Source organism: Microtus oregoni, unplaced genomic scaffold (genome assembly GCF_018167655.1).
Source record: "Microtus oregoni isolate MIOR12 unplaced genomic scaffold, Mior012 000045F_ref0000178, whole genome shotgun sequence".
Classification (NCBI taxonomy): Eukaryota; Metazoa; Chordata; class Mammalia; order Rodentia; family Cricetidae; genus Microtus; species Microtus oregoni.
Window position 1 is genome coordinate 16,563,604 of NW_024543219.1, and position 24,963 is coordinate 16,588,566.

A 24,963-nucleotide genomic window follows, 5' to 3' on the forward strand; every position below is an offset into this window, starting at 1 on the left:
TCTTCCCCCTCCCCTCATTCCCCCTCCTCCTCCATCTCCAGTCCAAAGAGCAGTCAGGGTTCCCTGCCCTGTGGGAAGTCCAAGGTCCTCCCTCCTCCATCCAGGTCTAGGAAGGTGAGCATCCAAACAGACTTAGGTTCCCACAAAGCCAGTACATACACTAGAATCAAAACCCAGTGCCATTGTCCTTGGCTTCTCAGTCAGCCCTCCAAGACCAGAGAGTCTGGTTTGATCACATGCTCCATCAGTCCTAGTCCAGCTGGACTTGGTGAGTTCCCATTAGATCAGCCCACCGTCACAGTGAGGGGGTGCACCCCTCGGGGTCCTGACTTCCTTGTTTATGTTCTCTCTCCTCAGCGGTAAAAAACAATGACATCTTGAATTTTGCATGCAAATGGATGGAAATAGAACACACTATCCTAAGTGAGGTAACCCAGACCCAAAAAGATGAATATGGTATGTACTCACTCATTAGTGGATTCTAGCCATAAATAAAGGACATTGAACCTATACTTCGTGATCCTAGAGAAGCTAAATAGGAAGGTGAACCCAAAGAAAAACATATAGTTATCCTCCTGGATATTGGAAGTAGACAAGATAGCCAGGCAAAAATTGGGAGCTTGGCGGTTGGGTGAGGTGGAGAGGGGGAGAGAGAAGTGAGAAGGGAAGGATGGGGAGAGCTTGGGGGAATGGGTTGGTGGGGATGGAGGAAGAGTGGATATGGGAGCAGGGAAGTATATATCTTAATTAAGGGAGCCATTTTAGAGTTCGCAAGAGACTGGAATCTAGAGAGGTTCCCAGGTGTCCAAGGAGATGTCCCCAGCTTGTTCCTTGAGCAGTTGAAGAGAGGGCGCTTGAACTGTTCCTATCTTATAGCCACACTGATAAATATCTTGCATATCACCATAGAACCTTCATCTGGCAATGGATGGAGATAGAGACAGAGACCCACATTGGAGCACTGGACTGAGCTCTCAAGGTCCAAATGAGGAAAATTTCTAAATTTTATAAAATATTTCTGACAGATTGTCACTTGAAAGCCAATGTAATAACATCATTTTTAAAGATGTCTTATATCTTTAATCTTTCAAAATAATGTACAACAGGTTAATAGTTTTTTTTTAGAATACCAAAAAAGAGGTGGAATAAGAAGGAACTAGATTACATATATATATATATGAAGGAACCAGAAACAAATTATAATTTATTTTTTATATATTTTTTCAGTATTCTTTCATCCCCTGCAGTACATTCCACATGCTTCCTCAAAAGCACAGTTTTAAAATCATGCATTCTGAAAATATTGAGCTCATTTAAAAGACCAGGTATTTTAATTGTACATATATAAATATATAAACCCCCACAGACATGTGCCATGTTGATTTTTATATTCTAGCCCTAGCTGGGCCTCTTAGCCTCAACAATTCTCTGGAATTTTTCATTTTTGAATGTTGAAGGGTGCCAAGGAACCCATACATATCTATATTTGTATTCATAAAGATGTGGCAAACTCGGCATCTAATATTTGTCATCTTTTGTTACAAATGAGCAACTCTACTCATTTTCTGGAAATCTCATGAAATTCATTCTAGGCAGAAATTGATTTCAATATTTTATCAGATGGCAGAATAATGAATTTATTGACCTCTTGGAAATACTTTTGACCCTTTGCTCCTTTCAACTCTCCATTACAGCTTCTTAATCTTCTTAGAATTCCGCACAACTAGGAGGCCTCTGATCAAGGACTAAGGGAGAAAGTCCAAGTAGCAAAATATTTTTGTTTATCTTTCAGAATTTATCAGTATGTTCCACCAGATAAAGTCAAATTCCTATTGAATTGTGTATCCCCTTAAGTTGTGTCCTCTCTCTGGGGATGCATGTACAGTACATGTTTAAATAGGTGAATGAAAGTTTAGCAAGCTTTACATGTTCTGAAAGCATAATAAGGTCTGTAGAATCAGATAAGATTTAATGTTTTAATGCCTGGCCAGTAATTCAAGGAACAAAACACTATATGTAATTTATCCACAAAAGTGGTGAAAGATGGATGTTATGTCTCCCTCCCTATATTAATAACTCACTTAGTCCAACTGATAATGTCCACATGCAGTTGGCTGTGGGGGATCCTACTGGAAGTCATACTCCTTAAGATAAATGATACAAAAATGGGATGAGGACAAGTTAGGGGATGGGATGGAGGCAGAGGACAGGGATGGGAAAGATATGAGCAACATGGGTGATCTGAATTACATACATTAAAATGCCAGAGTAAACTGAAAATATTCTTCAAACAATAAAATGAAAGAAAACCTCAAAAAATATTTCTGACAGATTGTCATTGTTGACAGGAGCTCCTCATATGTTGTTCAGCAGAAACTAAAAAGAAAAGCAAGAATTATCAGTAGTATCAAGAACATCATTGGCAGCATCGTCAAGATAAGAAGTAACAGAGGCATCACCCGTAGAATCCTATGTAGTATCAGGTCACAATGAGTATCATTGTATTTGAGAATGGTAAGAATGTGGAGTCTTGTTTCATTGGTTTTATTCTCAGAGGTTGTTTCTTTTGGGGTGTTTGTTTCCAAAATAATGCTGTCCACATAAGTCACAGTGTATGGACACAGAAAAATAACAACTAATATCTAACAGTTACATTTCCCTGCTTAGCCATTCAGAAAATACAAGTTTCACATTAAGAGTGAAAATCATTTCCTCATTCCAGCATGGGAGGCAGCTGTGTGCTTACCAACTTTACTTGATCAGTTTGGTTGGACTAAACTGATTTTGTTAATTTTATGTGCTGCATTTTCAATATGACTAGAAAAGATAAATCATTTTTCTAGTTTTAGATAATATCTAAAGAGTCCTATACAAAGTATGAAATTTATTTATCATCATGTATATTAGAGCCAAAGAGAATTGGATTTCTCGCACAGAAATATTTATCTATTTTAAGCCATTAATGTGGTCTAACTTACCTTGTTAAGCTCCTTGTCACTTTAACTGTGCAGGATTTCTAAAATAGATTCCATACCCACATCAAAGTCACCAACTGCAGCAACCACACTGGCGATGTTAGGAGGAGCAAGGATGTGGTTGCTGCCCAAATTAAAAAAAACTTGGAGTGAGTATTTCCTGCATAGCTGGTGCACTCAGTGGGACTTGAAGCAAGAACCCGCATACAAGCATTCTGAGGGTCCAACGCGTCACCTGGGATACAAACAAGAGCAGATTCCTGGTCAGTAGTGAAGCTAAGACACTGTGTTATCTTCTATGCAGGTATCAAGAACAGGGTCAGAAGGTTTCACAGGGTCCATGGTGTCACCACTGTAGCTACCAGGAGCAAGCTCAGGGACAGCATGTGTTCTCCCCCTTGCATGCCCAGTATAAGTACCTAGAGAAGGTGTGTGATCCATGCTGATGTTGTTAACAGTAGTTTCCTCGGATGACTGACGATTGTCACCTCTTTCACTAACGCTGGTGTTGTTAACAGTAGTTTCCTCAGATGACTGACGATTGTCACCTGTTTCACTAACATGAGAAGTTGATGTGGCATCGGCATGGGCAGGAGGCTGGGGCACGATGTCATGCATATTGGATGGAGGAAGGAAACCTCCCTTCTTCGTTTCAACCTTTAAGGAAATTTTGAGATGTTAGATTTCATTGAAAACTTCACTTATTTTTATTCATTTTAGAGCTTATCTGTTAATGTCAGGGTATTGATTTAGAGTCCCCAAATGTTTGTTTTCTCAGGCTAATTTTATCATTATAATCGCTGGTATCCTGAAACTTTTGCTTCCATTCTGGTTTAGTCAAAGGCCCAGAGTTTGAGAATCTTAAAAGAGGACCTGCTCAGCTTTATGCCTTCTTTTCTTCTGTTCTTTGCTACCACTCTATAATGGAAAGATAAGAAAAAAAAGACACAATGTGTCCTCTCCTGTCTTTATGACAAGGATTTTACATTCCATCCAGATTAAGAGAATGTGACAATCGGGGGCTTTGGAAACAAAAAGAACCTCCCTCTTCTGCACCACACTACTGCTTTCCCCATGGCTTTCACAATTGCCCATTAGGTTCCCGGGATAACAGAATAGTGAGGGTGACTTTTGAAATGAATGAATAAAGTGTGCCACTACCCACAGCAGATGGAAACTATGGAGCTGAAGGAAGGGTTCTGGGAGATGCCATCCAAACTCTTACTCCTTAGCTATGACTGTTTTTATATACGGCTGATGAATGCGATGGCCTGTTCCAGCATCTCTGTGATGGCTTGAATGAGAACAGACTCATGGGCTCATATATTTGAATGTTGGTTTCCAGGCAGTGGAACTATTTGGGGGGAAGGATAGGGGGTGTGGCCTTGTTGGAGGAGTTGTGTGGTCTTGGGTTTCAGAAGACTGGTGCCATTTCTAGTGAGCACTACGTTTCTTGTATAGAGTTAAATGTAACTCTCAGCTGCTGCTAAAGCACCATGCCTGCCGGCCTGAATCATGATGGTGATAAAATTGTATGTATCCCATTAGAACCATGTGCCACACTCTGAATAAACCCTTCCTTCTAGATGTTGCTTGGGGAATGGTGTTTTATTACAGCAATAGAAAATAATCTAACCATCATCCAATGACATGGACAGAGCCTGAAGGATGCATTTGAAGGGATGAAGGGGTATTTCGCAGTGGATTATGCCAAAAGAGTTGAGACAATTCCATAATGTTTTCTTAGATAGGATACAAAGAACACCACCTTATTTAATCAGATACATTTAGGAAGTGCCAGTTTTGAAAATGCATTTGATGCTGTTTGTCAGAAGGGGAGCCTCCCCAACTTTTATTCCAATTACCAATAATGATGCCAGCCCTTAATCATTCATGACATCTCAGGGAGACTCCTAACTTAGCAGTCTATGTTTACCTTTCTGTACCAGGTTTGAGGAGGATTTGTGCTACTTCTGTGAAAATTCAAACGTTCCAGAGCTTACCCAACATGATCAAACAATGTAACGTGGAGATGGTAAACAAAATAGCTTGAGAAGCATTGTTTGTAAAGGAAAACAGATGAGGAAGTACACATACTACATGTGTGTCCAAACTGCTCAAGGGCATCATGTGAAAATGTTCAGTTCATTGGTTTCCTTGAGAATGATGAGCGTGAACACATCAAAGTTCGAGATTTGTGAGCCTTAGATACATTTTCACACGCCATATGTTTCACTCATTGCTTCATCATTAACTAAATATGCTTAAGCCAGTTATAAAAAGGAAATGAAAGGGCCACATGGTACAAGTATAGTTTTCCAGGACACATGTCACATGGAAATTAGAAACACTGAAGATGACTGAGAGACCCTGAAAATATTTTCCTTATATGTTAGTTACACAACAGGAGTGCCAATGAATATATAGACACCATTTATTATCTGAATAATCAATATTGTATCATCCTAAAAAATACTGTTGGAGTGTGTGTTTGCTTGTGTGCTTGAATTAATATGCCTGTTTGTGCTATGCTAGTGCGTGTGTGTATACGTGCATGCATGTGTGTGTGTGTGTGTGTGTGTGTGTGTGTGTGTGTGTGTGTGTGAAGGGCAGAGGATAACTTTCAGGAGGCGGCTCTCTGCTTTCACTGGGTGAGACAGGGTCTCTCAATGTTTCTGTGCCTCTGTGTGTTCCAGTCTGGCTGCTGTGTAGGTTTCAGAGCTGTTCTACTCTCTCAGCCTCCAATCAGGATTTAGGGGTGTTGAGATTACGTATGTGAGACACTTGTTTGTTGTGTTCTCTGGGATGAACTCAGATCAATAGGATTGCAATGTAAGGGCTCTGATCTGCTGGCATATGTGTGTGTGTCTCTTTGTGTGTTCTAGCTTTTCAATGAAAAGAAGTGTGTGTGTGTGTGTGTGTGTGTGTGTGTGAGAGAGAGAGAGAGAGAGAGAGAGAGAGAGAGAGAGGAGAAAAAACAGAGATAGAGGTAGAGATTGGTTTTTATCAGTTCAGAATGAAGATGGAGAAAAACTCATTGTGATGTGAGCTTTTTCTTTCTCCTAAGCTAAGCATCATCTTTGTGCCTTTGAAGCCTGTGTCATTTATCAGCGTGTCTGACTGTAGCTCTTCATGAAGACTTCTGCTTAGTATTCTGTTAGCATGGGGAACTAACATTATCTAGATCAGGTGGTGATTTCATACTCGTTACACTGCAATCACCAGGCAATGGGTTCTGGAAAACTCGTGTGTTAATATGGTTTTATGCAAATCTAATGTCGTAAAAGTGATGTCTGTTTTTATTTCAGTCACATCTTTGAAGCATAGAAACAACTGCCCTTTCACTTTATTTGACTCAAGAATATGCTAAGATCTCATTTCTGTTAGTGATATTGTGGTTTGTATATTGTGGTTTGTATTCTAATCCTTTGCATATCCAAGATGTTGGTCCCTTCATGCCAAGGGGAACACTCCATGGTTGCCACACTCATCACATTACCATTTACTTTCTGTATCAACCTAAAATTTCGACATTAGTCTAAATTAATCATGTCAATTTATATGCTAATGATTTTCACTGAAATCTTGGAAGATGTCTGGCAACTGAATGTCTGTTTATTAAAATCACTTGAGATCTGTCTCCCTGCTAAGACCTCCCTTGACCAATGACTCACTTTGAGCATACATAATAGCTAATATTAATTTAGAAACCAAGTTGGATTAGGCTTAAAAGAAAGAGCATTTGAGTTTGGTTCTGACAATGTTAAAATTACAGTTACTAATGGTTTTATTAATTAAGTGTAATAATTATGTCAAGTCTGCCCCTGTCTCTCCTAATGCTGAATTTAGATGGTTCAAGGTAACTAGCTAGTTGTTAGCCATTTGTAATGGAAACTGGCAATTGGTTAAGTAGGGGATACAAACAGAGCGAGCTCTGCTGCTTGCTTTATACCTTCTGAAGGTTTAAAACACAAAAGAAAATTGTCCATTTCCTTTACATTTTCCACTTTTTTCGAATACATATTTTTGAAATATGACCTGATAATTCTCTGGATTTCCTCAGTGTCTGATGTTATGTCCCCCTTTTCATTTCTGATTTTGTTAATTTGGATTTTGTCTCTCTTTCTTTTGATTAGTTTGAATAAGGGTTTGTCTATCTTGCTGATTTTCTCAAAAACCCATCTCTTTGTCCCATTGACTCTTTGTTTCATTTACTTTGTTTCTATTTTATTGATTTTAGTCCTCAAATTGATAATTTCCTGGTATCTACTCCTCCTGGGTGAGACTCCTTTTTGTTCTAGAGCTTTCAGGTGTGCTGTTAAGATGCTAGTGTGAGATTTCTCCAGGTTCTTTATGTAGGCACTGAGTGCTGTGAACTTTCCTGTTAGTACTGCTTTCAAAGTATCCCAAAGAATTGGGTATGTCATGCATTCATTTCCATTAAATTCTAGGAAGACTTCCTTTATTTTTCCTTGATCCAGGGGTAATTCTGTTGAAAACTGTTCAGTTTCCATCAGTATGTGGGAGTTTTGCCATTAGTGTTGCTGAATTCTAACTTTATCCCATAGGTGATCCAATAAGACACGGGGTCATTTCCACTTTCTTTATCTGTTGAGATTTGCTTGTGATCAAATATGAGGTTGATTATAGAAAAAAACCCTGCAGAAACAGCTGACCCAAGGTTGTGGGAGCTCACTGGCTCCTGACTGACAACTAGGGAACTGGCACAGGACCAAGCTAGGCCCTCTGAATATGGGTGACAGTCATATGGTTTGGTCAGTTTTGTTAGTCCACTGGCAGTGGGTCCAGGATTTATTTACCCCTAGTGTGTGAACTGGCTGTTTGGAATCCATTCCCAATGGAGGGATACTTTGCTCAGCCTAGATACAGGGAGGATGGCCTTAGTCCTGCCTCAAGGGATATGACAGACTTTGTTGACTCCCCGTGGGAGACCTCATCCTCTATGAGGAATGAATGGGGAGTGGGGGAGTGGGGAGTGGGGCGGTGGGCAGTTGGGAGAGCAGGCGGAAGGGAGGGGGAGGGAACTGGAATTGGTATGTAAAATAAAAAAAAAGATCTCTTAAAGAATAAAAGAAAAAGTAAAATAAATAAATAAAAAACAAAAAAGGCTATTACTTTTATAGTTGCTGTGACAAAATATCTGACAGAGATTATTTAATCAAGGGAGGAAGGCTCAGGGCTACAGGGAACTAGTTTGCCTTCCCTGCTCTAACTGACTGACTTTCCCTGCAGCAGTTGAAGTAGGGAAAGCAAACAGGGAAGCTTTGTCTGTGGCAATGGTCTATTGCTTCTCACATGCTGGTAGACAGGGAAGAAGACAAATCTGAACTGATTCCAGAAGTAGTGATAACCATTAAGACGCACCACAGACAGCCTTCTGCTAACCAGACCATATCCCATCCCAAAGGTTAACCAATCTCCTAAAAGGTAACAGTGTATTCAAACACATGATATCCCTTCTCTCTGTGTCACTCTTTTTCTCTTGTTTGGTGGTGGTGGTGCTGGTGGTGGTGGTGGTGTGTGTGAGTGCTACAAAATTTCAGTCCAAGTGTAAATCAGAGAGCCAGTGTGATGGCTAAATGGATGAAGGCACTTGCCAGCATGACTGATAACTTGAAAATGATACCTGAGCCTAAAATGAGAAAACTTACCCCTATATACATTATCCTTTGACCTCCACACTTCTGCTTGGTGCACTTGTTCCTTGCCTCCCCCATCCTTCAAATAAATAGAGACCAGGGTGTCCTTGGACTGACAGAGAACAGCCAGCCTCTGCTTCGTGATTACAGGGATTAAAGGTCTGCACCAACATGCCCAGCCTCCTATTGCTCTTTGTGCTGCCTCTGTGTTCTCTGGACTTCAATGTGTCAAAGTGGCCTAGGGCTAGGAAGTTAGCAAACATCCTGAGACTGACTACTCATTTCCACTGATCATCTACTCTATTTGTGTATCAAACGTATTCATTCTGGGGACTGGAAAGATGGCTAGGTAGTTTATGACACTTGTTCCTCTTGCAGAGACCTGGACTAGATTCCAGCACCCACACATATGCTGACAACCATCTGGAACACCAATTCCAGGAGATCGAATGCTGTCTTGGGTGTCTGTGGGCAGCACACACACAAGGTGAATGGAGAGAATGCATGCAAAATATTTATACACATAAAATAAATCAGTTTAAAACATTGTATGTATGTTATGTGCACTCATGTTGACAGTTATGACTCCAGGAGTCTTTATTTTTTATTCTCTATATTTCATGAATCCTCCACAACTGTGATAAAAGTTACTCACTTTCTGATTTTTGTTTCCATAGTCTAATTTGCTATCACTTAAACCTTAGAACAGGGATTCTCAACCTGTGAACCCATTTGGGGATTATAGGACCTTTTTACAGAGATCATCTAAGGCCTTCTGGAAACATAGATATCGACATTATGATTCATCACATTAGCAAAATTACAGTTATGAAGGAGCAGCAAAAATCATTTTACTGTTAGGATCACCACATGAGAAAATGTGTTAAATGTTCACAGTATAAGGAATATTGAGAACTACTGTCTTAGAAGGGGACAGGCTAGCTGGGTATTCATAGGAATGAGAGTATGATGGAGGTGAAAGATATGTTCAAGGCTTTGTCTTCTCTGACATGATTTGCAACTATACAGACATAGAAACATAAAGTCAACATTCTTCTCACATGCAAATATGTTACTTATTAAATTAATAGGAATTACCATCAAGCATGATTTCTTTCTAGAGAATTCAGGCAGTGCCTCTCCCAGACTATTTAGGTCCATTACTGATTTGCTAAGACCTTCTTGGTCCCGCTTCTTCATTGCAGCGATCTTCTTGGAATACAAAATTTGTTTCTGTATGATCTGCAATGAAAAGACAGAGGATCAATTTTCCTAGTTTGATTAGGAAATGAACTCTTGATTTGGGGTGCACAATATCAAAGCTACTTTATTCCTTACTAGCTAGATTGAGAAAATCATGAACTAAGAAATTTGGCCTTTCCCTGTGATTCAGACTAAACTGAACTCACTATATTTTAAAATTTCTGAATGTTATATGAGATGATTATTAATTTTAATAGCCCCCCTTTCATCAGTGTTTCTCTTCTATGTTTGGGAGGCAAAATTCATATTATTTTTCACTTATAAATAAACTCTCACTAGTGTCCTCCATATCATAGGATCTGTGAAACTGCTTTATAGAAACCCATTTTTCTGCTGAGTCTCATTCAAAAGTCATTAATATTCAACTTCTGAGTCACACAACCCTTACTCTAAGGCTCCAGGTTACAAACAGGATTCCTAACCTCCAGCAGCTCACAGTGATGAGGTCATTTTACTATGAACACATAAATGCTAAGCATAACACTAAAATATTTTAAATAGGTTAACATGATACAAAGAATCAGAGTGTATATTATTGTCAAATACAGAGCAAATATCCAGAAACCAAAGTGCTACTATATGGTAATTGAATCTTCACATCTACAACTGCTGGTTAATTGGGGAAAAATACTTACTGTGTACCTGGAGGAAGAGTTGTCAATATCCTCCTAGTGGAATCAAATAGAAAACACACTGTAATCTCTTCATAATGAAAACTCGGTTGAACAGATTACAAATAGCTAAATTTCTTGCTAATGTAAATACAGAAGAAAAGAGACAAAAAGAGGAGATGCTCTTATCTGTGATCCTGAAATAGGAATATCCAAAGGAAGAGAAAACCTACCTGCCATTATGCTGAGAGAAAAGGCATTTGGGTGATGCCTGGACCACTACAATAACTGGACCCTTTAAAATGTATTCAGATTCAATTACCAGAGTTGTTTTTATAATCAGTCTAATGTGTATCTATTTCTGCAAACCATCCTTGATCAAGCACCAGGCACCATTGATGTGGGAGTGTCATATATCAATTTGTTGATTTCATTGGTTAAGCAATAAAGAAACTGCTTGGCCCTGATAGGTTAAAACATAGGTGGGAGGAGTAAACAGAACAGAATGCTGGGAGGAAGAGGAAGGAGCCATGCTCCTCTCGCCCGGCCAGTTGCATGCGATGAAGCTCCGACCCAGGATGGACATAGGCTAGAATCTCCCTGGTAACCCACCTCGTGGGCTACACAGATTATAAGAAATGGGCTAGTCCAGGTGCGAGAGTTAGCCGAGAAGAGGCTAGATATAATGGGTCAAGCAGTGTTTAAAAGAATACAATTGTGTGTTATTATTTCGGGGCATAAGCTAGCCAGGTGGCTAGGGTGCAGGGGATGCAGCCCTGCCGCTCATATTACTACACACCTTCTAATATATGAGAACTGCACTCAATCTTCCACTCCCTGTGTTTCCAGTTCATTCTCTTATTGGGCCACCGCTATCTGCAAGAACTTACTGCTCACTGGAATTTATAGAAAGGATGGTTCACTGATACCAAACACTTTTCTCTGACCAAATTTCCATATAAAACTGTAATAGGTAGACTACAGCTGCATTTTAACAAAATTCATAAGGAAACAAATTTCACAAAGGAGAATTTTACCTTAGTAGTGTTGGTGGCCTTGTCCTCTGTTGTAACATGAGGGTTTTCAGAGAGCCTTTAGAATAAAAACATGCAGTGAGGGGTGAGTTTGGTCCTTAGAGCATCTCTCTTAAGAGATTTGTTATCTGTGCACTAAGTGACATTTTTGCATTTATGTAATTCAATGTTGACCCCCGTTTTAAAAAGTTTTTGCTTTGGCAGTTTCAACTTGTCTCAATCTATGTAACATTCACTAAAGACTCACTCATAGTTCTATTTAAAAATGAAAATTTAAAAAAGCCAGTGGTTTGGGAGATGGCTCAGTCAATAAGAATGTTTGCTGCCAACACAGATCAACCTGAGTTTGAATCCTCAGCATCCACATAAAAAACTGGGCATGGACACATGCAGATGTAACCCAGTACTGTGGGTGGAAGAGAGGCTACCATTTGGGCTTGTTGGCTGCCAGACCAGCTCCAGGGTCAGTCAGAGATCTTATGTCAAGTGGATAAGTTAGTGAATGATGCAAGACACCAATATCCTCCTCTTTCCTTCATGTCTGCACAGAGAAATATGCAAAGCATGCAACAGGCACAGGCACATGCACACATGCAACACACACACACACACACACACACACACACACACATCCAATCACATAAGAAGGGGAAATGGCGAGTTTTGCACATACTTGTTATGATGCTTGCAGTAACTGATTGTTTTGCGCACTTAATGCTCCTATTTCATTTGTTCCCCTAAACCTAAAACACCATAGCCTATTTTTTTGTTAAAAAAAATTAGGCATTTCATGTCATAGCACTCTCTCCCAAGGAGTTGCTGTGGAAAAACATGAAATGTACTCTATGTCTAAGCATTAAGTTGCCATCAGTCTCAAGAGTCACCATATTTTGGGGCCTTGAAGCAATGTTTTGATAGTATGTCCACATGCATATGTTGGAACTCTTTATACTCATGGTATTTCTGAGTCATTTTATAGGACACTGGAGAGCAACATTGTCCCCTCAGCTTTGCTTCATCTGAACTACAGCTAAAAGTTCCAAATTTCAGGGTTTCTGATTGGCAAACTCTGGAACAAACACTTTCTTTTTCTAACTTCCTTGGGATTCACCACAGAGGTGGAACTCATTAAGACGGAAATAAACCTGCTGAACAGAAGCATGTCTATAAGGCCATTCTGAGGTGATTTTCTCAGCAAAGTCTGGGAGAGTTTTGCCCACACTCTTCCCAGCAGACAACTTGCCCCAAACATACTAGTAAACAGGATTAATAGCCTGAAAACTAATATTTTTACATATATGTACATGGCATGTTATGTAAGTATGTGTGATTTCACATACATACGTGCCAGTGTGTAGGTGTGGTGATTGGAGTACAGACTTGGGTGTTGACCCTCACCCTCAGTTATATGGGTGAATCTCATTCATGAATGCAAGCCCCAGGTTAGCAATCCAGGCAAGCCATCCAGAAAATGTGAGGGGATGCTCTGTCTCCACCTGCAGTCTCACCAAAGCTTGCCAGGATTTTAGAAGTGCACAAGACCAACAGGCCTCATGTGGACCCTAAGCATCCATCTCCCATTCTCCCATTTACACAGCCAGCACTTTATCTGCTGAATCACCACCACAGACAGGGAGTCCTAACAGCATTGCACGCTGTATCTAAGGCATAATTCAGCTTTCATTAGCAAATAATCAAGAAGCTAAAATTGTCTTACACAGAGGAAAACATGGTGCCAGCTTCTAAACTTTATATTCTCTACATACTCATTGTATTTAAAAGCTAGACATTCTTACCCGAGTGAGATCTGGTCTTGATTTCTTCCATTATCTACAGAGTAGAAAGGCAAAATATGTTATAAGCAACTGTAGAAAAAAGAGCATTGAATGCCAAGGCCAATGCTTCGTTACTACATATACTTTGAATATGTGTAGCCTTTAAGGTGGATACTGATATATAGACAATAAATACAAGGATAACTCAATTTACATTTCTTTGTATGTTTAAAATACAGAAACAATTTTACCAAAAGTCAATACTAACAATAAATTGGTGTACAAAACACCTATGATCATGAGCATTATCAAACAGAGAAACTGACATCTTAACCAGAATCAATATCACAAGCTGAAGTGTTACAGTAGTAGCACAGTGTTGCTGCTGCTGGATTTGTCTCTGGACTAGTGGTGTTAGGAGAATTGCAAGTGAGCATACTCATCTTGCATGGAAGTGAAAAGAGCCTCTCTGAAGATTAAGTTGAATTTATTTCGTTGAAGATGAAAATTCCAGACACAAGGAAGCTAAGTCTACGAGGACTGCTCCTTGCAGCATAGCAAAACTTAAGACACACAGGTAGACCAAGGGCAAAGAATTTCCAGATGCCAGGGTGGCAAAGCTACACAGAGAGAGAGGGCATTGTGTGTACTCTCCTCAAGTGCTTCTGAGGAGGCTGCAGAAGCCCCTCAGTTCCAGCTTCTGGTCCCTTGCTAATGGGCAGTGCAAAGAAGCTCAGCACTAGCTGCTATCACCTCCCATGGTAAGAGCTATGGGAAAGCCCCCTGCAGTAGCTATGCACCCTGAACTGTATTTCTAGGGTGAGAAGGATGGAAGAAACGTGGGGACCAAGCAGCAATTCCATGGGAGTAGTACCTCACAGGAAACGTTTGTGTCTACACATACACAGCTTCAGTGAGCAGCTTTTACTGCATGCTAACAGCCCGCCCTCTACAAAGGAATAAAGCAAATATTTGCTTATTTCATTCACAGTATGGGAACTGCAGTATAACCTCCTTGGCATTGCCTATGGCTCAGGCAGAGCATTAGTCCCACAACAAATGAACTGCCAGTGAGGCTTGGCATGTGGGAGACCTCCATCAACCATCGTCACCACAAAGGAAATTTAGTGTGGAAATAATGTAAACAACAGTCACCCACATTACAATAATGCTGACTCTTTTCAATAAAGTCTTTCAGATTCCTCTACACTCCACGGACTCCTATTCACTTGATGCTGTGCTCTCAATAGGCAAGGTAGGTGTGAAAGACACTGTGGTGACGGCTGAGAGCCCAAATTCTGTAGTGTTCCTCCCACTCTTAGAATCTTATCCAGACTCAGTGGACCAGTCAGTGCTGTCCCCTGCAGAATGATACTCTTTTCTCAGCCTTCCTCCTACTGTGGCAAATTGTTCTGGAAATTATGTCTATCAGCATATAAACCAAGTATCACCATATCTTACACTAATAAAACCAAAGAAAAAGGTGCTGGCGGTATAGCCATTAGGGCGAGCGCTAGTCTAGAGTGCTTAGAATGGCAATGTTCAATCCGCAGCACTGCCTACAGGACTCAAAGTCCATATTTTAAAAAGTTGACCAAGCCTATTATTTCTTATGCCAAGACATAGTCAGATTAAATAGCAGATAATTAAAGATAAACATAAAACCATATGTGAATTTCCTAATATGTCTAAGTAGAGAAATTACAGAAAGGAACAAAACCCATAAAAATGTAGTTAATTTAGTTCTCAAAATCCTTAATGAAAGTAATTGAATACTGTATTTCTGTTTTTTACATGATCACCTTTTATTGACACTAATATATGCAGCATAAATATATTTATTATAAAAATGAAAGAAAAATTCAAAATTGCTGTCACATAACTCTAGAGGACACATACTGTGGACTAGTTAGAGGTCCTTATATTTATACAAAGATACTGTGTGCATCAGAGGCTCATGTTAAATAAACAAACATGGTTCAGATAATATAGTTTGATACTGAAATTTCTCAGAAAATCATTTCTTAAGTAATTTTGAATGTGAAGAACATTAGGAGGCAAATTTTAAAAAATGAAATTGCGTTTATATCTTATTTACTTTGTTCCTTTTTTGAATGAATTAAGTTGCTATTGAAACTAGAGAAGTAGCAGCAAGTATTCATGATTACTCTTACCTCCACTGATCTGAAGAGACTTCTTAAGTATTGATTTCAGCTCTCCAGATGGTCGTACGCCGCTGTGGCATATTTTAAAAAGTAATATTTTAATATTCATACAAGAACATTTACCGAATGCTTTGATTATTTGTTGTTTGATTTCCTAACATACATTAGAGATTTACAGTCAAGCAAAAACTTGTCCTTCAGTTGATTAGGTTTGGTGACACTTTTTAAAGCTTTTCCCATGTGAAAGAAAGGAAAGAATTTAGTCCACAGAAATTAGTCCACCAAAAGCATAGAAACACACAAGGGAGAGAGAGGGAGAGAGACAGAGATAGATAGAGAGATAGAGAGAGAAAGAGAGACAGAGAGACAGAGAGAGAGATAAAGAGAGAGAGAGAACACCAAAGACACTAGTTTTGGGGGTGGAGTGGAATGGGGATAAGGGGAGATGGGGAGAGAACAGTGAGAAGGGGAGGATTGGGAAAACTTGGGGAAACGGGATGATTGGGATAACGGAAGGCTGGATAGGGGAGCAGGGAAGCACATATCTTAGTTAAGGGAGCCACCTTAGAACTGGCAAGAGACTTGAATCTAGAGTGGCTCCCAGGTGCCCAAGGCGATGTCCCCAGTTAGTTCCTTGGGCAGCTGAGGATAGAGAATCTGAAATGACCCTATCCTATAGCCATACTGATGAATGTCTTGCATATCACCATAGAACCTTCATCTGGTGATGGATGGAAATAGAGACAGAGATCCACACTGGAGCACCGGACTGAGCTCCCAAGGTCCCAATGAGGAGCAGAAGAAGGGAGAACATGAGCAAGGAAGTCAGGACCACGAGGGGTGCACCCACCCACTGAGACAGGGGCTGATCTATTAAGAGCTCACCAAGGCCAGCTGGACTGTGACTGAAAAAGCATGGGATAAAACCGGACTCTCTGAACATGGCGAACAATGAGGGCTGATGAGAAGCCAAGGACAATGGCATGGGGTTTTGATCCTACTTCATGTTCTGGCTTTGTGGGAGCCTAGCCAGTTTGGATGTTGACCTTCCTAGACCTGGACAGAGGGGGGGGAGGACCTTGGACTTCCCACAGGGCAGGGAACCCTGACTGCTCTTTGGACTGGAGAGGGAGGGGGAGAAGAGTGGGGGGAGGAGGAGAGGAGTGGGAGGAGGGGGAGGGAAATGGGAGGCTGGGAGGAGGCAGAAACTTTTTTTTTCTCAAAAAAATTTTAAAAAAAAAAGACACTAGTTTTTCTCCAGCACATTTTTTAATGCTGTAGTAACTGATAGTCACTCTTGTGCTCAATGTAATTAGTACCCCGATTCCACTTGTCATGTCATCATCTGCTCCTAGAGCATCACAGAACCCCTCTCTCTCAGGTTACTTTGTGGGCTCTCAATGCACGTGATGCTATCTCTCACAAGGTTCTTTGTGGACCATAGAATAGATTCCTGCTTCTGCTTGCACTCTGACGAGATACCATGGCCTAGGATATGCTCAAGCTGCCCCTTAGTAGTCCATTCATGAGTGAATCTTGAAACCACAATCTATGCCAAATGAGCATTGCTATTAATTTAACGAGATAAAAATATGAACAAACAGCAATATAAACTCAGTGGATAATTTCAGGTTATTAGCTTGAGACAGTTTAGAATTCCTAGTAGAAAGGAACATGGTTTTTAAGAGGTGTGTCTTTGAACAGTTGTAGCTACTGTAAATTATGAATCTGCACTTTGGACATTAACTGTGATGCATTTTGGACCTTTTAACTTGGAGTGATTTATTAATAAATCATTAGTAATAAGCAATTTACTAATGTGTATCGAATGTTTTATGATACATGTTCCCACAAATGATAACACAATTGTCCTCTATTACGAAAGTAATCAATTAAGATGAGCACAGAACTAGCTCGACATACCACCTTTAATTTTCTGCCAAATCAGTGTCTGAGATAGCAGATCACTGACAGAAGGGGCCTCTAGTCTATGTTCATGTCCTACTGATGGGGAAGACAAAGCCCCTTTTATAGACACATAAAGAGTAACCATGCCACAGTTTGGCTCTCTATATCCAGATAATCTACTGAGATCCAGAGACTTCATTACTGTAGAAAACAGCTCACAGGAATGGAAAAGTGATGGATGGAGCACTGTGGTAGGAGGAAGGCATGGGATCTTCCACCATCTATAAAAGGGTCCTACGCAGAAGAAAAGGGCCTCTGCACGTGGAGATGGTGTCAAAGGAAGAAAATAATTTGTTGGCTTCTTGTAATACTGTGTGATAATGCAGAGAGATCCCAAATCCTGTCAGCTCTCAGAAAGACAAATGCGATGAAGATCTAGTTCACTAGCTGAGTTCAGAAAAAAATTGAAAAGGCAAGGAGTGTCAGATGGACATAGTGAGTGTGGTTATCATCAGTAGGCTCATTTTCCAAAACGCAGAATTGGTACAGGGGAAATGATGGTTGAGTATACACTTCATGTCCATGATCTAAAAACAACAGTATTTCTGGCTAAAATACATTGATAATACTATGGGGATTGTAAGACAAAGCAAAAATTGAGTGTAAAAATCAGTATCTATCTGAGAATACAACTAATAATTGGCTTGTTATCTTGGAATTTCCTTAGGATTACTTTATTCTTAGACCTTACCTGCAAAAAGGCTTCTTATCAGTATTGTAATGTATTTCTAAAAAAAAAAATCAAAATGAATTTGTTACAATGCTAGAGAAATAGAACATATAAAATGATTAGATACATAGTATCCATTTTTGAGACTAATCTAGACTATTCTAGAGTAAATACTCTTTTGTAGGAAATTTTTTCATGTAGAATTAATCTATTTTGTTTATTTCAAATCAAACAAGACTTAAACTTATCAAGCATAATACCTAAAAACAAACACTCACCCTGTGATTCCCAAGACAGCCAGAACTACATAACAATAAAACTGTGTCTCACAAACATAAAAATAAAACTGTGTCTTCTGCTAGCACTCTGACAAAATTGAAAATGGAAAAAAAAAATCCATAGGCCTATACACATTTTTGTTCTTCACGGAAACGAAGAACCTTGTTGAACCTTTTAGTAAAAATTGTTCATTTTGTCAGGCAAATTCCTAACACTGGGACTATATGTATGGCTTCTGTCTTTTGTATCAGGATGAAACCTGGCAGAAAGAAAGAGAAGAGGGACAAAGACTTTTACATAACAGCTCAAGGGAGGGCAGGCATGAAGCTTCCTCTCCTCATCCCCTTTGGGGAAAGAATATCCTTAGTTCCATCTGTGTTCCCAGACTTATATGCAGCTTAAAGGATGCTCATGATAGCAGGCATCATCTCCCCTGAAATGAATTACTGGAAAGATCTCTCCCTTGGGAGTAATAACCCCAAGCTCGACCTCAAGTGCAAGAGCATCAGAGAAGCAGCTGTGAGACTGGAGCAGCAAATTCCATGGGCTTCCTTCTGACATAGGATCATTGTACAAGTTCACATGTGTAAACAATAAACTCACTCAATCCTTCACTGTTCACTTGCAGTTTGCTTTTAGAAATGAAACATTGGAGGCTGGCAGTGGTGGCTCACACCTTTAATCCCAGTGCTTGGAAACAGAGGCAGGAGGCTCTATGGGAGTTCAAGGCAAGCTTGCGTAGAGAATACATTAAAGGGCAGGCTCTAATCTACACACAGAAAAACCTTATCTCTAAAAAACTAAAATAAACATTAACCAACCAAAAAAGAAATGAAATGTTTATTTATTTTTTGTGTTGTTTAAAGTCAAGGAAACTTAGTGTGTCTTTTTAGCATTCCCACATGTCGCAGGACAGCCATTTGAGCCACCAACTAGTGGACTGGGATTGCGGCTCAGTAGGAAAGCCTATGCTTATTATGCAGGAGGCCTCAGTCAGTTCTCACCACCACAAATGCCATGAACAGCAAACTTCATAATACAGTGACACAAAGCTGTGTCCATTACAATAATATTGACTCTCTTCATCTTACCTCTTGAGGAAAGAGAGTTTTGGATGCACTACCTAGTGTGGTTGCCGCTGGCAACTTAGGTATAAAAGACACTGTGATGATGACAGTTACTGAGAGTAAATACTACGTGGTGTTCCTGCCACTGCCACAAAGTCTCTCCAGACTCAATGGAGAAGCAGATAATTCTTTGAAATACAGAATGATGTCATTTTCTTCACTTTGCTTTTTCTTTCAGTTTTTATTCTTGAATCATGCTATGCAGCATGGAAATGATATACACCCTTACCATGTTCTATTTAACTAAAACAGAAGGCAGAGATTATGGGTAGGGTGCTTGCCTAGAATGCTCCCAAAGCCTTATGTTCAACCTCTAGCACTTCAGAGAAAAGAAAGAGAAAGAAAGAAAGGAAGAAAGAAAGAAGAGAGGGAGGGAGGGATTTAGGGATGGGTGGAGGAAACAAGGGGAGGCAGGGACCAAGAAAAAGGAAGAAGGAAAAGAAAGAAAAGGAAAACATATAAGGATTGGTAAGTCTCCCTAAAATCAATGCATTCACTATAAAAGAAACACTTCCACCCTAAAGTAGGAGATTTCTAAAGAAAACAATTATACAGTATGCCAAAACTTTCCAAACTGAGAACTTTCACAGACATTTAAGAACTCAGATGATTTAATTACATCATAAGGTAGGAAATTAGTTAATGAAAATAATTGATTAAGGTTTTTTGTGACATAATTTCATTTTAGTGGCAGTGAGATGTGTTAGCGATATGCAGTACAAAATACAAGGCATTTGTCATAAACTCAAGGAGAATCTGTATTTCTGACAATCCTATTTGCTGCAATGTGACTATGGAGGACATGTGCTGTGTAAAGATGTTTTCTCATTTATTCAATGGCTGTACAGATATCAGCATTAAGGTGAAATAAGCAATGTTTTGACAAAAATACTTCACAATTGAAAGTGCTTGATTTATACTTGTTATCCTTAACTCTTTTTTGGGATCTAAAATCTTTACTCTTCCTTATTTTCTTCAGGGAAGGTAGGACAGATGGAGTAATTCTTACCATCGTTGAAGGTGACACACTTTTCCTTTCTCTGCTCCGGCTCTCTTGTTATTGTTCCTTCACTGTGACATATGTTGAAAGTGATCATCATTTAACTATCCATATAAAAACACTTAGCATGTTTCTCAATTCTTTATTTTTGAGTCCCTAACACATCTTACATTACATATTTACAAAAACATTTTTTGAAACAGGATCTCATTATGTATTTCAGCTAACTTTTAATACACTATATGTTTCATGTTTGTCTTGAAATCAAAGAGATCTATGCCTCCTGCCTCCCACATTCTGGGATTAAAGGCATGGGATAGAAGCCCAGCCAAATAATTCTGAATTCATTCTTCAACAGTTGGTGATGATTAATGACTGCTCTCCTTTCCACCTTTCCTCATGGAGAAAAACACAGAAAATTTAGCTTTTGATTGAAACACACACACGCACGCACACACACACACACACACACACACACACGCACACACACACATCCAAGCACACAAGACAGGGGAATGGCGGTTTTGCCACATACTTTGTTCTGATGGTAGCAGTAACTGATTGTTTTGTGCTCTAAGTACTTAATGCTCCTATTTCATTTCTTCCCCTAAACCTACAGCACCTTGTCCTGTTTTCTGTCAAGAAACTCTTTAGGCATTACATTTAGTCACTCACTCTCTCCCAAGAAATTGCTTTGGGAGCAACATCTTGATCTAAACATCAAACATCTAAAAATCTAAACATCTAAACATCAAGCTGCCAACAATATCAGAATTCACCATATTTTGGTGATTTGAAGCTGCTTTATTGGAAGTCTGTGCACAAGTACATGATGAAATTCTTTTTTTTTCTTCCTTTTAATCCTTTTTTTTTTTTTTTTTTTTTTGGTTTATTGAGACAGAGTTTCTCTGTAGTTTTGAAGCCTGTCCTGGAACTGCTTCTTGTAAACCAGGCTTGCCTTGAACTCACAGATCCGCCTGCCTCTACTTTCCTGAGTGCTAGGATTAAAAGCATGCACCCAAACCACCTGGATCTATGATGATCCTCTTTATATTCAACGGCCATTACTTCCTGCACAAGTCTTGAGTATTTACAGGGCACTGCAGAGCAATACAGTACCCTCAGCTCTACTCCATCTGAACTACAGCTAAGAGCTCCAAATTTCAGGGCTTCTGGTTGGTAAGCTCTGGACCAACCAGTTTGTTTTTCTAACTTCATCTACCTTGTGATTCACCATAGTTGGGGAACTCATTAAGGGAGCTATTAACCTGTAGGACAGAAGCATGTCTATAAGGCCATTCTGAGGTGATCTTTAGCAAAGCCTTGGAGAGTTTTGAACCTTGCCATATTTTTCACACTCTTCCCACAGACAACTCAGCCAAACAAATTAGTGAAAAAGATTAATGACTTGAAAATGGATCCTTTTACATATATGTGCAAAATATGGTATATACTGTGTATTTCTATGTATGTGTGATTTAAGGTACATACATGCCAGTGTGTAGGTGCGGTGATTGGAATATAGACTTGGGAGTTGACCCTAACCTTAAACATTAGTTTACTAGCTGGGTCTCTCACTCATGAATGCAAACCTCAGGCAAGCAATCCAGAAAATGTCAGGGATGCTCTGTCTCCACCTGCAATCTAACCATAAGCTCACCAGAATTTTAAAAGTGCACAAGACCAACAGGCCTCATACAGACCCTGGGAATCTATCTCCCATTTTCCCATATACACAGCCAGCACTTTATCCGCTGAATCACCTCCACAGACAGGGAGTCCTATAGCATTTCATGCTGTATCAGAGGAATAATCAGTTATTTAAAACTATATGCTTCTCCATAGATAAATATTCAGCTTTGATTAGCACTAATCAAGAAGCTGAAACTGGCTTACACAGAAAAAAACATGATGACAGCTTCTGAACTTTATATTCTCTACATACTCAATGTATTTTAAAATCCAGACATTCTTACCTGAGTGAGATCTGATCGTTTGGTCTTCGACTAGCTATAAAGTAGAAAAACAAAATATGTTATAATCAATTGTAAAATATAAGAGCATTAAATGCCAAGGCCAATATTTTTTACTACATTTGCTTTGTCCCCAAAGGAGGCTAAAATTTAAAGTGAATATTGATTTATAGACAACAAATATATGGATAACAATTAATTGAGACTTCTTTGTATGTTTCAAATGAGACAAATTTATCAAAAGTTACTACTTATAATAAATTGGTGTACAAAACACCTATGATATTAAGCACTATAAGACATCTTAACCAGAATCAGTATCACAAGCTGAAGTGTTACAGTAGTAGCACAGTGTTGCTGCTGTTGATTTTGTCTCTGGACTAGTGGTGGTAGGAGAATTGTAAGTGAGCATACTCATCTTGTATGGAAGTGAAAAGAGTTTCTCTAAGGTTTAAGTTGACCTTATTCCACTGAAGATGAAAATTCCAGACACAAGGAAGCAAAGTCTACGGTGACTGCCCTTTGCAGCATAGAAAAATGAAAAACAAACAAACAAACAAACCCCACAAGCATTCCAAGGACAAAGGACCCTGCAAAGAATTTCAAGCTGATAGGTTGGCAAAGCTCCAGAGAGGGGTCAAGGTGTGTACTCTCCTCAAGTGCTTCTGAGGAAGATGCAGAAGCCTCTCAGTTCTAGCTTCTGGTCCCTCACGAATGGGCAGTGCAAAGAAATTCAGCATCAGTAGCTATCACCTCCATGGTAAGAGCTATTGCAAAGCACCCTGCAGTAGTTATGCACCCTGAACTGTATCTCTAGGGCAAGAAGCATGAAAGAAACGTGGGGACCAAGCAGCAATTCCATGGTAGTTGTACCTTACAAGAAACATCAGAGTTCCCACAGACAATGCCTCAAGCTCCCAATACATGCTAAAAGCCCGCTCTATGAAAAGGAATGAAGCAAATTCTTGTTTATTTTATTCACAGTATATAAACTGTAATATAACTTCCTTAGCATTGCCTATGGCTGAAGCGGAGAGTTGGTCCCACCAACAAATGGGTTGCCAATGAGGCCTAGCAGGTGGGAGACCTCCAACAACCCCCTTTCACCACAATGAAAATCCAAGGTGGTGCCTGTTAACCTGCAAGCTCCGTGGAACCCTAAAACACAGATTGTTCCAATACTGAGGGCCCCCAAGTGCCTGCAAGCACCGTTGAATTCTGAAATACAGCTTGCTGCAAATCTGAGGAGACCAAAGAGACAGCCACAGCAATGATTGGACCAAGATGCCAAGACACTGCTGGCCTCATTTGAAGGAAGAGATGGGTAGGTGCCTATGCAAGAATTCCTCCAACATCCCAAAAAAATAGCATGGTAACACGAGAATCCAGTAGACACACAAAAGGAAGACTTGACCATTCTAACCCAGAAGTAGAAGAAAACGACTTTGAATGTAACTTTATGAAAATGATGAATACCTTTAAAGAGGAAGTGAAAAACCCTCTTAACGAAATTTAAGAGAAGACAAACAAAGTTGGAAGAAATTAATAAATCCTTCAAAGAAACCCAAAAATATCCATGATAAAACAATCAAACAAGTGAAAGAAACAGTTGAAGACTTGAAGACTGAAATACATGTAATAAAGAAAACACAAACCAAGGGAATTGTGGACATGGAAAATCTGGGTAAATGAACAGGAACTACAGAGACAAGTATAACCAACGGAATATAAGAGATAGAAGAAAGAATCTCAGGTGCTGAACATACTATAAAGAAAATTTTCATACGTCAAAGATAACATTAAATCCAACAAATTCTTAACGCAAAACATTCAGGAAATCTGAGCCACCATGAAAAGGCCAAAACTAAGAATAATAGGAGTAGAAGAAGGAAAAGAACTCCAGCTCAAAGGCACAGAAAGCATATTCAACAAAATTATAGAAGAAAACTTTCCCAACCTAAAGAAGGATATCCCTATGAAGATACAAGAAGCTTACAGAACACCAAATAGACTGGATCAAAAGAATAGCATCCCCTAGCCATATAATAATCAAAACAAAGAACATACAGAATAATGAAAGAATATTTAAAAGGTGCAAAGGAAAATGGTCAAGTAACATATAAAGGTAAGCCTATCAGAATTATGCCTGACTTCTCAATGGAAACCATGAAAGCCAGAAGGTCCTGGATAGATGTGTTGCAGACACTAAGAAACCATGGATGCAAGCCCAGGCTACTATACTCAGCAAAGCTTTCACTCACCATCTATGGAGAAAGCAAGATACTCCATGACAAAAACAGATTTAAACAGTACATATACAAAAACTCAGTCTTACAGAAAGTACTAGTAGGAAAACTTCAACCCAATGAAGCTAACTACACCCACAATATCACAGAAATCAGGAAAACCCCTACCAGCATAACCCAAAGAAGGGAAAAACACAAACACCACTACTCAAAGAGA

The 24,963-nt window shown here is 39.5% G+C and overlaps 1 protein-coding gene across 3 annotated transcripts in view; it reads right to left on the reverse strand.

Annotated features, from left to right (window-relative positions):
* Nucleotides 1-801: 801 nt before the first annotated feature.
* LOC121435121 overlaps nucleotides 802-24,963 on the reverse strand; it is a 90,078-nt gene continuing 65,916 nt past the window's right edge. For all 3 annotated transcript variants that reach the window (XM_041634213.1, XM_041634214.1, XM_041634215.1), the window contains 11 exons: nucleotides 22,504-22,537; nucleotides 20,537-20,598; nucleotides 18,143-18,179; nucleotides 15,493-15,554; nucleotides 13,340-13,373; nucleotides 11,547-11,601; nucleotides 10,534-10,566; nucleotides 9,734-9,877; nucleotides 3,395-3,632; nucleotides 2,979-3,210; nucleotides 802-2,376 (listed from right to left, as the gene is read on the reverse strand). In XM_041634213.1, the coding sequence (XP_041490147.1) occupies nucleotides 3,017-3,210; nucleotides 3,395-3,632; nucleotides 9,734-9,877; nucleotides 10,534-10,566; nucleotides 11,547-11,601; nucleotides 13,340-13,373; nucleotides 15,493-15,554; nucleotides 18,143-18,179; nucleotides 20,537-20,598; nucleotides 22,504-22,537 (893 nt within the window). In that variant the 3' untranslated portion in view covers nucleotides 802-2,376; nucleotides 2,979-3,016. The remainder of the gene's footprint in view (nucleotides 2,377-2,978; nucleotides 3,211-3,394; nucleotides 3,633-9,733; nucleotides 9,878-10,533; nucleotides 10,567-11,546; nucleotides 11,602-13,339; nucleotides 13,374-15,492; nucleotides 15,555-18,142; nucleotides 18,180-20,536; nucleotides 20,599-22,503; nucleotides 22,538-24,963) is intronic.